Source organism: Myxocyprinus asiaticus, chromosome 40 (genome assembly GCF_019703515.2).
Source record: "Myxocyprinus asiaticus isolate MX2 ecotype Aquarium Trade chromosome 40, UBuf_Myxa_2, whole genome shotgun sequence".
In the NCBI taxonomy this organism is placed as follows: domain Eukaryota; kingdom Metazoa; phylum Chordata; class Actinopteri; order Cypriniformes; family Catostomidae; genus Myxocyprinus; species Myxocyprinus asiaticus.
In genome coordinates, this window is record NC_059383.1 from 17,423,277 (window position 1) to 17,439,672 (window position 16,396).

The 16,396-nt window shown below is 38.3% G+C and overlaps 1 protein-coding gene across 1 annotated transcript in view; it reads left to right on the forward strand.

Annotated features, from left to right (window-relative positions):
- Nucleotides 1-11,957, forward strand: part of LOC127431151 (junctional adhesion molecule 3B-like) — a 49,524-nt gene extending 37,567 nt beyond the window's left edge. Inside the window, exons 2-9 of the mRNA XM_051681432.1 lie at nt 6,580-6,648; nt 6,994-7,107; nt 7,355-7,507; nt 8,093-8,295; nt 8,763-8,862; nt 8,961-9,090; nt 9,454-9,508; nt 9,639-11,957. Of these exons, the coding sequence (XP_051537392.1) occupies nt 6,580-6,648; nt 6,994-7,107; nt 7,355-7,507; nt 8,093-8,295; nt 8,763-8,862; nt 8,961-9,090; nt 9,454-9,508; nt 9,639-9,674 (860 nt within the window). The 3' untranslated portion in view covers nt 9,675-11,957. The remainder of the gene's footprint in view (nt 1-6,579; nt 6,649-6,993; nt 7,108-7,354; nt 7,508-8,092; nt 8,296-8,762; nt 8,863-8,960; nt 9,091-9,453; nt 9,509-9,638) is intronic.
- Nucleotides 11,958-16,396: the final 4,439 nt, after the last annotated feature.

A 16,396-nucleotide genomic window follows, 5' to 3' on the forward strand; every position in this document is an offset into this window, starting at 1 on the left:
TATTGTATTATTCAGTTCTGTAATGCCCAGGATTTCACCAGGGCATTAAGATTATTGAAGAGAACCAACAGTCATGCCTCTAAAGAAAGAAGTGGAAGATTAAAGCTTGGCTTAGATTGTCACATCTCATCCAGCTGTGCTGCCCTAACAGGAAGAGAGAGGCCAGGATATGTAGGTCATAGGGCACCTGCCTTGTTTGAGGGCTCAATTATCCTACAAATGGCATCAGAGCATAAAGACTTTACCCAGCAGGACAGACCCTCTTTTACAAGGTGTGGTGTGCACTTAGACATCCTGTCCAGTCCAGGTTTTGGAGGCAAATGTTACTGACACAGGCTGTGGTTTAGTATTGTTGTGCACCAGCCCCATAAAGCATTCTGCTCTCTTATTTGATGGAGATATCAGAGGGTAGGATATGGCAGACAGAAAAGTTGAAAGGAGATGAGAGACACCTGCTTCACACCACTCAAAGCCCTTCTCCACTGAAATTACGATGGTTCTCATGCCGAGCCTGTGCTCCTCTGGTTCACGGCCGGGGCAATATGGAGCCTATCGTAAACCGGCCGTGCTTTTTCACTGACCTGAGAGCTGAACGGTGATTGTAATAGGTTACTGTCTACATGGTAGTTTCACGTGACTACCTCAAACATAAACAAACATGGCGCATCACAGTGTGTTTGTATACAGCTTTTACTCTTGTTTTTGAGGACATATTTAAACATACGGATTAATGCAATCCATCGTTATTACATTGCTCAACAAGATTGTCAGAGACGACATCTACGCTAAAGACAACAGGTAATGTAATTACATTATATTGTATGAACTATGGCTTACCTTGCTAAGTTCTGTAAACTGTTACAGTGGATTCATTATTAACATTGGTGTAGCAGATGGCTGTATTTGGATTTTTGCCATAGCATATAATGTTATTGATTGAAAATCCCACTGTTTTACTTAACAGATCTTCCAAACTTAGTGAGTAGCTGGTCAAAAATCCCCTTAAAGAACAAAGCAATGCACAAAATAAGATGACAACAGTGTAAGAAAAGCTAACAAAGTTGGCAAATATAACAACTTACTGAGATCAGCTGCAGAGGACACTGGTGCTTCACTGTTTATCACGAGCGTTACTGGCTGAATTCAATTCCCCGGTTAGTTAGCAGGCTGGTCAGTGTCCGAGTCCAAAACATCATTGCTCTGTCCACTGTCGCTTTTGCTTATGTCCTTCATATGGTCCCTGTACTCCCTTAAGTGTTTTTCAATTTGTTTATGATTTGGTCAATTGTCTGACTGAAGGCGGTGTGCATTTCGTGCTGTATCTTTGTTCTTGTAGAGTATTTTTTTCCTTTGTGATCTCTCTAGTTTATCTCAGATCTTCGTAAATACCATATCGCAAGTAGAGCACTCGTTTCGTCGTGTTACCTGAACGCTTTTGATGCCTGATAATTTTGTGGGGTTTTTTTTATTGTTGTTATAGAGCAAAGAAGTATTCCTTGCTGCAGACGGTAGCTACTGTTGTAAGCTTTTGGGGCACGTGCGAAACCAGGTTTTTCCCGAACCATGTCGGTGCTACAGTCACCACTTCCTAGTTGCCCAAGTCAGAGTGGCAAGGGATTACTACACTATTGGCCTCTATATCCTCCATCTGCTGACACTGAATGTCATTGTAAAGAGGATGTGAACGTGTGTTTGTGTGTGAGGTATCAGTGTTTGTAACACATCCTGCATCCTCTCATTATGTCCACATCAGTCTCAAAACTGTTGTCAGCACCTCTTCCTGAAACCTTTGACCTCTGGATTACAAACTATTTGTGGATGCCCATGAAGTCATGTTTACGTCTGGCTGACTGTGAAAGGAAATGATAAAGAATACACTATCCAAGAAATGTACATCACATAAGAGCTATGTTTGACAGCAGTCAGCTGTTCCTGATACTTTTTACATTTTACTTTTTTTTTTTTTTTACACACGTGTCATATTGACTACCACAAAATAAACAAGGAACATTATAGCTTTTTATGTTTTCGTAGATGTATGTAAAGATGTTGCCAGTTAATTTTTAGAAGTTTGTTTTCACACTCGCATTGAGGTCCTCATTTAAATCACTGTGAGGTGTCTCTGAAACAAACAAACAAACAAAACAAAAAAACGAGAGAAATGGGTTATTAAACAAAAACAGGTTATTAAAGAGTTTTGTTAAGAACCAACATTACTGTATACGTGTGCTCCTCACATTTTGTTTTCTGGCTCTTGGTACCTCAACAGCTGATGAAGATTCTCTGCAGATTTGCAGCCATGTCTGTTGTTCTGTTGTATTGCAAGCCTTGTTTTGTGTTAGATGGATGAATTCTCAAAAGCCTTGGCCCAAAATACAATACAAGATTCATAAAAATGATCCTTAGCAATCAAGAGGGCCATTAAAATTTCAGCACCCTGAATATATGCCCTTTCAGAAACACTATGTTTTTAACTATGTTTTAGATATTTGTTTGGAAGATTATTGTGTAAAATTACGGTACACTTTAAGTGCAGTGACGGACTGACAAATGGCCCTTGAACACAGAATAAGATGCAAATGACCGCTGTTAGCACATTCATGCCTTTACAATAGGTGGCGCTAATCGACAAGCAATTTTACTCCAGTATGGTAGGTGGCTCAACCAATGATATATATATATATATATATATATATATATATATAGACTGGACTGGACTGGACTGCTCATGACATCATATCAGTGAATCCACTGTGCCACCATATTGCTATGCCCAAACATTCCAATGTCCCTATTGACTTGATAGGAAATCATCAACATTCATGCCTTTACAATAGGTGGCGCTAATCGACAAGCAATTTTACTCCAGTATGGTAGGTGGCTCAACCAATGATATATATATATATATATATATATATATATATATATAGAACTGGACTGCTCATGACATCATATCAGTGAATCCACTGTGCCACCATATTGCTATGCCCAAACATTCCAATGTCCCTGTTGACTTGATAGGAAATCATCTCATTTCAGCGAATAAACAGTACTCATTCAATTACCGATTTTATATCTGAAATCTGAATGTACATCCCTACAATGCAGACATCCTACACATGTATTTATTTAAAGTCAGAATTTTTCCTGTTTCTTGAAAGCCAGAGCGAGTTATGTGTATCTGTATCAAACAGTATCCACCTCTTACAAACTTTATCAGCGAATGAAACTGAGTTAAGATACAAACAGACATTTTAAGACTTATTTATTGTGAACATCGAAGTGTTTGTTCAGAGTAACTTGTTTTATGTTTTCATTAAAAAGTGCCTTGTTCTCGCAGTCACTTGAATAAGAGTGCACACTCACTCTCCCTCTAGCACACGCACAGCGGACACTCAGAGAGGGAGACATGCAAAGGTGGTTCAAATTAAACTGATATGTTAGGTTTAAATGGCAAACAAACACGTAATTTATGACATGTATTCATTTATGATTACAGCGAGCGCTTCAATATGGAAACAGGCAAGTCCCGGGCATTTTAGGCAAATTAAAATCCTGGTTTTACTTTTTAAATGACCCTCCGAGGCAAACGGACATGTTGTCACCCCAAAACAAGCAAATATTACAGCTTTTCATAATTGCTTTACAACTTGTGGATAGTTTTGCCGCTACCTTTGGTGATTGTTCTGCTGTACGGATAGACTGAACACCGGGGCAGGTGAATGATCTGACATTGAAAGATTAGCGATCCGCATATATCTTCTCCCTCGTAACGAATATTATCCATAACAGCTAATTAAACAGCTAATCTAATATATATATCAGTGGGCTCAACACACCTTTCAGCTGATCTGCCCTCCTCCCATTACGGACTTGACAAGTAGATCGAAGGATTTCTCTACAAGCTGCAGCAGTGGTGAAGAGTTTGTTGTAGTGATGGGAAGATTGGATTATTTTACTGACTTGGATCTTTGAGTCTCGTTCAGCAAAATGAACGAATCTTTATTCAAGTCATTTCATTCATTTGAGCAGAATTACATAAAAATGTTACATTTTCAATAGCCAAATCCCCCCTAACACGTCTGCTTACGCAAACTTTAAAGTCCCAATAAGGAAAAAATGATAATGCAGCCAAGGACAAATTGAGAAACAGACAGATTAGTTCACCTCTGGAATCTTTTTGTCCGAGTCGTTCATTCTTTTGTCACGTGACAGCAGAACGAACGACTCACTCGGACCAGATGACTCGAGAGGTGAACTAATCATTTCTGTTTCCTGTGTGAGCAATGCATAGCGTATACGGCTGTCACGTGACAAAAAAACAAACGACTCGGACTAAAAAAGTGGAAAGGTGAAATAATAATTTCTGTTTCCTGTACAGTGCCTATGCGGTTTTCACATAACAAACGAATGGAGGTTGTGCAATGCGCATGTGCGGCCAACATAAAATGAACAAATCACTCTCTGAGATGTTTGGTGTGCAAAGGCCTTTAAGGCCCAGGGGCCTGTTCCACAAAACGTTCTTAAGAAGAAATTTCTTCTTAACTACCATTTTCTTAATTTGTAACTTAAGAAAAAAGTTACAAATATTTTATATTTGGTCCTGGGTAGCTCAGCTGACTACCACCCCTGGAGTCATGAGTTCAAATCCAGGGCATGAATAACTCCAGCCAGGTCTCCTAAGCAACCAAATTGGCTTGGTTGCTAGGGAGGGTAGAGTCACAAGGGATAACCTCCTCGTGGTTGCTATAATGTGGTTCGCTCTCAGTGGGCGCATGGTGAGTTGTGACAAGAATAGCGTGAAGCCACCACACGTGCTATGTCTCCGCGGTAACGCGCTAAACAAGCCACGGGGAGGCAACTGAGATTCATCCTCCGCCACCCAGATTGAGGTGAGTCACTATACCGCCATGAGGACTTAGAGTGCATTGGGAATTGAGCATTCAAAACTGGGGAGAAAAAAAAAAGGAATATTTTGTATTCCCGAAAAAACTTCTTGAGAAAGTTTTCATCTTTCTTAAGATTGTTCTTAAGAAAAAAAAACGTAAGAAGCATTCAAATTCTCAAAAAAAAATAAAAATAAAAAAAATCTTAATTATCATCTTACATAACATCTTAAAGTTAGGATAACCTCACAGTTGTCTTAAATCCTAAAAGGTAAAATGTTTAATGAATTTACTGGGGTTTTCATGTTGAGTCTGAAGTCGCAATGGGCTGTTTACGTAGAAATGTTATTTTAGACTGAAAAAAACGTTTTTGACTGTTTTGTGTTTAATTATATTTTTATTTTCAGCTTGTAATCCATGTAAATGTTATCATCAAATTCAAACAATAAATGTTGTTTTGAAGTTTCTTAATGTGGTGACCAATCATGCTAATGGTTTCACTGCATATAGCGCTCACTCTCTGCGATATATAGAGTTCATAGAAACATAATAATCATAATATTAGAGAGCTGAGACTTTCTTTTTCACCTCCCATCCACATCCCTAGTGGAGTTGGGCACAGTGGAGACAGCCTCCGCCACCTTTTCCCATTCACCCGCCTCGTAATTTCCAACATGATATTATTATCAAGCTTCCCAAGGAGAACTTTTTCCTTGCAGTAATTTCCTCAGCTCTTGTCTATTGAAGTTTTTGCTTCAGGACATCTGGAATATCTTGAAGGATAAAGAAGAAGAAAAACTGAGGATCCGCCATTAGATGAAGCAAGAACAACAACAACAAAATAATGGAGAAGGATATGTTCTTCGACTACTGCTTGACAGTACAGCCCAACTGTGCATATTGCCACCTAGTGGACTCTTCTATCTCAACAGTACAATCTGCCCTTCGCCCAGTCTGCGCGGACAGAAAAAACTGGCTTTATGCGGGCACTGTTCATGGACATCCATGGACACTCCTGATGACGAAAATTAAGTCACGCGGACTGTGCGTGGACCGTCGCGGAACGCGGACAGGCGAAGTATACTTTAGGCTAAAGGTTGGCTGCTACTCTCAAAAGTAGCTTATCAGTGGTGGACAGAGGTGCCAAAATGCTTTTCTTCTTCATTCAAACTACAGAGTGAACATTTTCCTGATGTTAGGCAAAAACTATGTGACACTGTAACTTCTAAAAACAGCATGCAATTTAAAGTTGACCTTTTTGATTTAGTTTGTTGATTAGTGAATATGTGCCAAACTCAGCTAGCATATCTGATGGCCCGACTCAGTATCATTGCCACACTGGCCTTCACCTTAAAGCAGTTAGCTGTTATTCATAACACAGAACGGAGACTGCTTGTCAGTCCACACAATTATCAGTGGTGTGTTGCTTTTACATCAGCCATGTTTGTTGTGAGATTGAAACTAAAAATGGATGGTAACATATCCCTTCACAGCTCATAGGAATGCGAAGAATGTGTGCTGTCAGGGCAAAGGGGCTGGCCAATGGGGTTGAATGTTAACTGAGTTTTAGGAATCTTTGAAAGAATTCAGTTGTACTCATATGTGTGGCGCCGGTCACAACACCACCCTCAAGATGTCACTAATCAATGATGAAGGTAACAGAAAAACTGACCTCAATTGTTTATCATTGCAGGCTACGTCAGCACACTGGCAGTAATCCTGAAGACGACGAATTCTAAACCAAGGGCCAATGAGTTTGAATGTAAGATTATAATATTAAAATCAACATGAAATCAAAATAACCTTATGAATTTTCTTAATACATGTTTCTGGTTTTCATCAATGAATGTCACTCTTTGTTAATCAAAATGTAATCACTTGCTCCACCTCTAAAGCAACTTTCAATCACTTTCAGCTTTTCAATAAATTCCCAATGGAAAAAATAAAATCTCGTGTAAAAAACTATTCCTGTTGAAACATCCTGTTTCACATGTTACATTACCAAAGTAAAATAGGTTTTGAACACCTATTAAGGTTTACTGTAAGTTGTAAACTGAAACTGCAGATCTCTCTGAAACAAGCTCTGTTTTTTTGTCTCTACATCCAGCAGTCGAGCTGTCTTGCATGATAGAGTCTATCTCCACTTCTCATCCCAGAATAGAATGGAAGAAGATCAAGAATGGAGAGCCCAGTTATGTATATTTCGAGAAAGAAATAGCAGGTAATCTCAATTGTGCACTCCTCTGAATAATGTGCCATCAGCAAAAACATTCCATCTGTAGGTAGAAGTTATTAGGACTTAATTATATTACAATTTAGGGATTAGGAGGACTATAAATGTTTATGTATATGGTTTTGTTTAACATTTTATGATCCCCCTTTTTTCCCTATGGGAGCAGCTTTCAGTCCAGATATTTCAATCAGCATTGAGGTTTTCTTACCCCCCCCCCCTCCTCAATTTCCTCCAGGCGACTTGGAGAAGAGAGCAAAAATTCGAGAACCAGCAACTTTAGTAATTCTCAATGCAACACGATCTGACACTGCTGATTACCGCTGTGAAGTCACTGCCCCCAATGACCAAAAATCCTTTGATGAGATTCTCATATCTCTCGTTGTAAGAGGTAAGTGGTACCACACAAATAATTCTATCTTTACTAAACTATATCAGGTTATTCTACTTCATAGCTTTTTGGTCAGTCAGTGCAGACCACTTGGTACTCTAATAGTTTAAATGGGAAAACAGCCAAACAGTGTTATGCCTTGAATTGAAATTGGATATTTGTAAATTGAGGAATTTTTCATATATTGTAGATGTAGCTTCAAGTGGGGTACATCAGAATAAGTTACGATTGTATTTTTTCTTAAATAGCATTGTTAGTACTTAACCAACTGCAGCGTTGTAAGATGAGAAGTAGCGAGCCAACGCACACACCCTTGGCGCACATTTGAGGATGCTTTCAGTCCTGCCTCAGCTAGGCGTGTCCAGGACTATATGAGGAAAGCTCTGAAACAACATCTGAGTTTAATCAGGGATCTAAAAGAGGAAAGAGCAGTATGTTCAGTTGGCCAGGATGCTTGCAGTCAGGAACTGTGAGAGTTACTTTGATGAATGTTGACGAGGATGCTCCAGTAGGATCTTTGTTATTTTGTGGGAAATATCTGTGTGTACAAGTATGTTAAGATGAATTTTCTTGTGTGACATGCAGTGAAGCCCGTAGTGCCCAGATGTTCTGTACCCAAGTCAGTCCCAGTAGGCAAATCAGCAGAGCTGCACTGCGTGGAGGATGAGGGCTTCCCAAAGTCTCAGTACCAGTGGTTCCGCAACAAGGAGGAAATCCCAGAAGACCCCAAGACTAGCCCGAAGTTCTTCAACTCCAGTTACACCTTGAATGGAGAAATGGGCACACTGGTAAGTGGGGGTGTACAGACGCAGAAAAAGAGGTGTGGGGGCATGGCGATGGGGTAGGGGTAGGGATATTTTAGGGAGCCAGTTGATGTGCGATGGGCTTAGCCATGATGGGAATCTGCTGCCTTCATTTGCACATTCCAGAGTGCCATTCTCTGCCATTTGTACTCAGTGCCCTCAGCAACCTTCGCACCACTTTTTAAAGTTTGACCTGCTGGCATGTCACCATGGTACAGTCTCTTCCCCCTAAGGGGGCAACGTCTAAAGGGCTGGCTGATTTAATATGTGTCCTTTAAGAACTGCCATTCCATAACCTTGTTCACCGTGTGTGACACCTGCAGCTCACTTTTATAATATACAAGCACTACAATCAGATTAATGCTTCCAGGTTTTATTTGCCTGCCAAGAAACATATAGATCCTTGTGCCAAGGAGTCAGCAACTGAGATCACTTTAATTTATGGTCTTCAGAAATTCAGTGCCGTCAGGAAAGAGGATGCCGGAGAGTACTACTGCAGAGCAAGGAATGAGGCTGGCTTCTCAGAATGTGGGCCGCAGATGATGGAAGTTTGTAAGTATTTTTTTTTCCCTAATATATTCGCATATGAAAATGTGACAGGAAATACCTAAAGCATTTGTCAAAATTTTATGGTTTTGCCTTTTTTCTAGATGACATCAACATTGCTCGAATCATCTTGGGTGTAGTGGTTGTGGTGGTGGTACTTTTGTGTATAACAGTGGGCATCTGCTGTGCGTATAAACGAGGCTACTTTACCAGCCAAAAGCAGACGGGAAACAAGTACGTACAAGCGGAAGACAACTTTGACAGCAACTTAATTCTGAGTCACACTCTGTCCCCAGGCTGTTTTGACACTATTTGCATCTCTTTTTTTTTTTTTTTTTATTTTGTTGCCCAAGGAGCACTCTTTTCAAAGTATTTTCCATTTAGTCTTAAAATCAAGTGTAAATTGTACACATATTGGGAATACGTTTAGACGTACAGTATGCTAAGTATAAATAAACAATAATAATCTGCAATGGAATGTAACTAAAATGATATAGTGATATCTGTCAGTTTAAGATGTTTTTCAGATGTAGTAATCTTGTTCAGTTGTCCTCCAACTATGCATAATTTTTAAACTCAAATTATGTTTTTCTCCAGTTACAAAGCTCCAGCAAAAGGGGATGGAGTGGACTATGTCAGAACAGAGGATGAGGTAGGAAAAAATAAAAGGGATTCTTTATTTTTTTTAAGGCTTCCGAGAGCTTAAGAAATCTCCCGGAAAGTCTACGAGTTTAAGATGGGGCATCATTCTAGCCTTCTTTACTCAATCTTCTCTCTTTCAGGGGGATTTCCGACACAAATCCTCATTTGTCATCTGAGGGTAAAGTGATGGAAGAGATACAGAATTACATTGAAGGTTATTGGCGCCATACCTCGCAGACACAAATCCCTAAACTGAGGATATAAATGTTGGCGCTACCACAGCACGTGCCTTGCTGCACGGCATGTCTGCAATGACACAATTTGTATTTGCCAAAGGTGACAAATAATCACAAATGTCTGATCACTGTTTAAAGACACTAGATGCTTCTTGTTTCTTTAATTGAACTTTTTCAGCCCTTTATGACTTAGTAAATATTTTTTGCTTTGCTAGTCGTCGCATCTTGTTTCAACTGTGCATCTGTCAATTTCGGTAGAACTCCATAAACCGCTCTTGTGCTCTTCTGTCATTTCTAAAACATTTGTTTTGTACTAGCTAAATTTGTCAGACTATTTTTGATGGAATTTATTTTAAAATGCCTATAGAAAATGGTTTACTTTTTTAAATATTTGTAAAATACTAACCTGGAAGTCAGTACATTTTTAGACTAATTTGGTTGTGGGAGAAATTAATAACCATTTCCACCACTTTGCATCTTGAGTTTCGGTCATTTGATATTCAAAATAATGAAACAAAGGACTCTACCATTTTATTTTATTTTTTTCAGATTTCAAATCCTTTCAATAGCATATCCAGCTACTCCGGCTTCAATCAAAGGTCTTATGTACTTACTATACTGCTGGGATTTAAATGTTAATAGTGTAAGGACGTTCCATGTTCATGTTTGTAGATAGTCTTAGGCAGTGAGTATCTATGGAAAATCACCAGCAAAAAGCTGGAATAAACTTTAAAAGACCAGTGCTGCATATCCTTTTAAAGTGTCCTTCTATGCTAGCTGTTTATCTTGTATATATAGTGAATATACAGTCTAGGTTTTTTTTTCTTTCTGTATGTCTCCTTTCTTATTTGAGTGAGAAACACTCGCCATGTTACTTTTTAATATAACAGGGTTTGTATGTTGGCTAACTGAACTGGTTGTATATAGATCCACTGTCAGCTACACTGTGCACAAGATGTTATGAGTTTAACCAAGTGTTAAACCTCCTGAATGAGGCAAATATGACACTCTTGCCATGGAAGTAAATATGAAATTGAGAAGTCTGGTCATGGTAGAGAGGGGATCTGCCTTGTCAAATACATTTGATAGCCTGGACCCGCATTATGTTTTCTTTTAAATCATGTAAACTTAAATTTGACAATGCATACATATTTTAGCATAAAATGTTACAAGTACAATCATAGCTGAAATTAACGAACTGAATGCTATTAATATTTTATGAGACTGTTTTATGAGTAAGACCATTTCCTTAAACATGCTATGGGCTCAGAGAACTTCAGCAAACTTTTGAAAAAGAACCATAAATCATTCCTCTTAAGTGCCTTCTAGTGTAGTTGTACAACAGTGACATAGCATTGACAAAAATGCAGTTTTCAGTCATTAACTGCTGTAGCAGTTAAACTAAATCAACGCAGGACAATTTTTCTAATTCATATACATCACTCTTAAACTGGGTCAGTATTTCAAAAAGAACAGGTGTTTGAGAGGAATGATGATGTTCTGCAGTCATCCACTGTTAGAATACACTTAGTCACGCATATCTAAAAATAAAATCTGTGTTTGTTGTGTAAATAGATTTGTTGTTGTGCATTGATTTGGAGAATTCGTTTTTGTCACTGACGTAGCAATTCTACTATGTATTAGTGCCTAAATGTAGAGTGAAATAATGTTTCAGGAGGACAGAGCACTATTATTAATTCAGCAGACATTCTTGGAGACAAAGGTTCATAGTTTAACTAGTCACATGTGATGCCTGTAATTGATTTTATATTGGAACTTAGGAAGCGAGGTACTACATTAAATGAATCATTATAGCCCAATTTAGTTCTGTAGTATATCCCTACATTTGTCACTGCAGTTCTGTGAAGGGAACAGAAAATTAAGTAATTTGTGAGTTTGAAAAAAGCAGGTAGAGCTTTACCAAATACTGACTGCCAAAAGAGCATTTTCTATAATTCTAGTTTTATTCTGCTCCCAGTTCTCTTTCTTTTTTTTATTTGTTTGTAACTCTTGATCAAGAGTTTTTTGGAGTCTGAGACCTCCAAACTTTTCACTCATTTTTTTTTTTTTTTTTTGGAATTTGTGGTTGTTTTGGAAATAGCTGGAATTTTAAATGAAACATATTTCATTCACTGAATTCATGTTATGTCCCATTGGTTTGGGATTGGTACAAATCCTGTGTGAATTCTTGAACAGTATGTTTGTGATTAATAAAACTCACTTCTTTAATTCAGTGTTTTCTTTTCATTTTAAAATTCAATAATGTTTTAAAAGTCTTTAACTGAATCAGGTCAAAAGTCCAAATATTTTTTCTCCACAGAATAAATTTCTGTTGTTAGATGTTGCACACAAGTTTTCTTTTTTAAATGCCATGTCAGAAGTGCTTCAAAAACACAGGATGATGTGTGTCTACATATGCAAATTACATCCAGAAGGATGCTGAGGAAGGTGAAAAATTGGGGTTATTCTGTCTCTGCTAGCAACAGCTTTAGTACTTATGAAGATTTCATATGTCACTTTTTAAAGCATAGGGTGCAACTGAGCTAAAGGCACACCTTAAGGAAAATTAGCTTTTTTTTTCTGGTCACAAAGTGAATCAAGAATCAATAAATACATTTATTGAATATTGATGGAGCAACATAATTTGTGTGAAAAGAAATAACAACAGAAGGTTGTTTTTAATAGAATTCATAAATTGTTTTTTTTATTAAAGATGGTAAAAGGCTCCCTCATTTGGGGTAAAAGGCCCCTGGGGGTTTATAGCGATATTGTGTAGATATCAGGGCAAAGGTTATAGGGCACAATTTGTCAACTTATGTAACTACTTTTGAGACAGCAAGATGCTTTTTTGGGTAACAAATTAAGATAACACTTATTCAAAATAACCACTTCAGAAAAGGATGCATGATTTCTTGTTTATTTCGATCACATTTGACATTTCATCACATCTCAAGTATTCTATGAACAAATTAATCTCCATTGTGATTGGATCAGTCAATGTGAGCACACTTTGAAAATGTTTCATAACAAATCTATTCCCCTCACTTAAGAAAAACAATGTGTTTAATAGGGGCCTTTAATCCCTGCAACAGGGGGCCTTTTTACCTTACTTACTGGACAGTTAGTGAAAATGTATTGATATAATCACGTTCAGCACAATTGAAAATGATAAATTACTATTTTGTCTCAAAATTAATGTGATAGTTTCCAGGATATTCATTAGCTACATAAATTTGCATCATTTAAAAAATATATTAAATATATGATCAAACTGCCTCAAAATCAACCTTTAGACATGACATCTCATGGAACAGGAAAATTTTGCAGTGCATAGTGACAAACAGGTGTTTAGGAAAGTCCTGTGGTAATTTTTGATGCGATTTAGTGTTTTGGGAAAAAATAAAATCAAAGGAGCCTTTTACCCCGTGGAGTCTTTAGCCCCACTGTACCCGACTTTTGCTGAAGGCCATTCTGAGAAAGAAATTCGGTTTCTCTTATGGAAATACACTGAAAAAAGTAACATCTGAATTAAATGGTTTGATTGAAGTCAGAAATAATATTTAGCATTTTTCGAATCAACCTGACTCCATTAGGTTATGCCATCAAAACTAATGTCCAGGGTTAAATCAAGTAGAAATAGCTCCTAAACCGTTAGGCCTACCTCACCCAAACCTGAAAGATGGCCAAGAAGTTGAGTCAAAGTTCATGGCGGGATAAACTAATCGAGTTCTGGCAATCTTCCCTGTTGTTTTCCCACTTCTATTTAGCATCTTTCTGTAGCCGCCAAAACTGCAGGGCCCACCCTTTCCCTCAACCACGCAGTTTCGCGCTCCAATGTGATGGACACTATCCACTTGTTACACCCAACAGGCACCTCAAATAGGATTTGTACCGTAGGTAACTTGATTAACATGCTAGTACTGATTAAGGGACATAGCTAAGAGCTTCACCTCTGACCTACTGACCTAAGTCGTCTTCAGTTAAAGTCACCCGCTGTTTGGGACTTGGTCATCTCTGTTTCTTAGAACCTGTCCTCAGGAGAATGGCGGTTGAGCTCGAATGAAGTCCAAAAGCTCTGCTTAAGGCTTGGTGTTAAACAGCGCGCTCTGCTGGGGCAGACATGATAAGCATGATTTTTCTTGCCAGTATGCTGTTAAAGGGATAATTCACCCAAAATGATAATTCTCTCATCATTTACCCACCTTCAGGCCCTCCCAGAAGAGTATAACTTACTTCTGCAGAACACAAACTAAGATTTTTTTGAAGAAGATTTCAGTCAGCTCTGTAGGTCCATACAATGCAAGTGAATGGTGACCAGAACTTTGAAGCTCCAAAAAGCACAAAGGCAGCATAAAAGTAATCCATAACAATCCATTGGTTTAATCCATGTCATTTGAAGGGAATAGGTGTGGGTGAGAAGCAGATAAATACACTGCGTGCCCAAATATTAGGCAAGTGAGTATTCTGATCTTATCATTATTTCCATGCACATTTTCCAACTCCAGACCATATAAACTTGAATGCTTATTGGATTCAGTCATTTTCAGGTGGTATTTATTTGTGTAATGAGGGAGGGTGTGGCGAAGGTGACTAACACTTTATATCAAGGTTTGCATGATTATTAGGCAGCTTCATTACCTCAGGTAAAATGGGCCAAAAAAGTGATTTAACTGACACTGAAAAGTCAAATATTGTAAAATGCCTTTCAGACGGATGCAACACTCTTGAAATAGCTAAACTATTGAGGCGTATGTTGCGAATAGTCAACTGGGGCGCAAAAAAACGCATGGAGAAGAAAAGGTGCAAATTAACTGCAAAAGACTTGAGAAGATTTAAACGTGAAGCTACCAGGAACCCATTATCCTCCAATGCTACCATATTCCAGAACTGCAACCTACCTGGAGTGTCCAGAAGTACAAGGTGCCAAATGCTCAGAGACATGGCCAAGGTCAAGAAGGCTGAAACACGACCACCACTGAATATATTCACAAGTTGAAGCATCAAAATTGGGCAAAGAAATACATGAAGACAGATTTTTCAAAGGTTTTATGGACAGATGAAATGAGAGTGACTCTTGATGGACCAGATGGATGGGCCCATGGCTGGATCACTAATGGACACAGGGCACCACTTCGTATCAGGTGGAGGAGGGGTACTGGTATGGGCTGCTATCATTAAGGATGAGGTAGTTGGACCTTTTCAAGTTGAAGATGGACTGAAACTCAACTCTCAAACCTACTGCCAGTTTCTGGAAAGTACTTTCTTCAAGCAGTGGTACAGGAAGAAGTCAAGAAGGCCATGATCTTTATGCAGGACAATGCTCCATCACATGCATCCAAGTACTCCACTGCTTGGCTAACCAGCAAGGGCATCAAAGATATTAATTAAATGCTGCTTTCATGTTCTTTCTGGAGCTTCAAATTTCTGGCCACCATTTACTTGCATAGTATGTTGTGGGAGAAGCGTGAAGCTAAAAGTTTGTTGTCACAACGAACGAGAAAAACTGACCATGGATCATTCAAAATGGCAAACCTCCGGGGAATCACCGGTTGTAAAAACAAAGAAACACCAAACAGAGTAGAGTCTACAAGCAAAAAGGGAAAGCGAAAGAGTCCGTAATAAAACCCGAATCAATATCGGCTTGACTTTTCAGAGGTGGCAACAACTCCGAGATCTGAAAGGATTTAAAAGCGACCCAGAGATGTCTTATTTCTTACTCAACAGGTAAGATATCTTATTGATATGGTTTATGTATAGTTGTGTAATCACACACACGTCTGTGTGTGTGTAGTGAAATACAATAATTATACTGTAATCGGTGCAGAACATTTCACTTACTAGAACACGTGTGTATTTTTCTTTATAACAGCAATCATTTACACAAACAAATCCTATAGTCCTAAGCTTGCCAAGGACATGTGAGTCTTGAAATGATGTTGACCACTGGTTGGTAACAATGACAATCTATAAATTAGTTACTACCGTGGACTATTTGGCCAGAATATCCTGCAGCTATAAAAACTTTACAATGTTTGACCACATCCTACTAGCAATTATTGTGTCTAATGTTAACGAACGTTGCCTAATTTTTGTAACATAATTTATTTCAAAACATCAGTGTTTCCAATAAGTCAAAACAACAGCATAAGATATGGCACCTGCTCAGATGACATGTTTTCGTATATCCATATTTTCCTTTCTTTCATTATTTATTTGTCCATTCGCTCTGATAAGATGTCCTGTATCCGTGTGTACACTCGAACCACATTCATCAGAGCCGAAGCACAACTTACGTCATTACCAAAACAATGTTCTTCTGCAAGACACATACAGTTTTATTTTTTAACCGCTAGAGGGCCAAAAGTTACATAGTGTAGCTTTAAATAATATTTTTGACTTGAATGTAACCAGTTAATAGATGTAACCTCGCATTGCAAAGTTTTAGGTTTACATGTTGTTTCAATGTAGTTTTATATATGGACTATACTGCTCCAGCTTATTATGTACTGTAAATGATTTTACTTATCACACAACTTGAAAGAATAATCACTAAACCCATGTTGCACGGTGAAGTTAAATGTGTGCAAATGCAGGTATGCTGCACTGATAGGCCTTGATGAGATCTATTGATTAATTTTTTTGTCTGTAGACTATTCTCCATA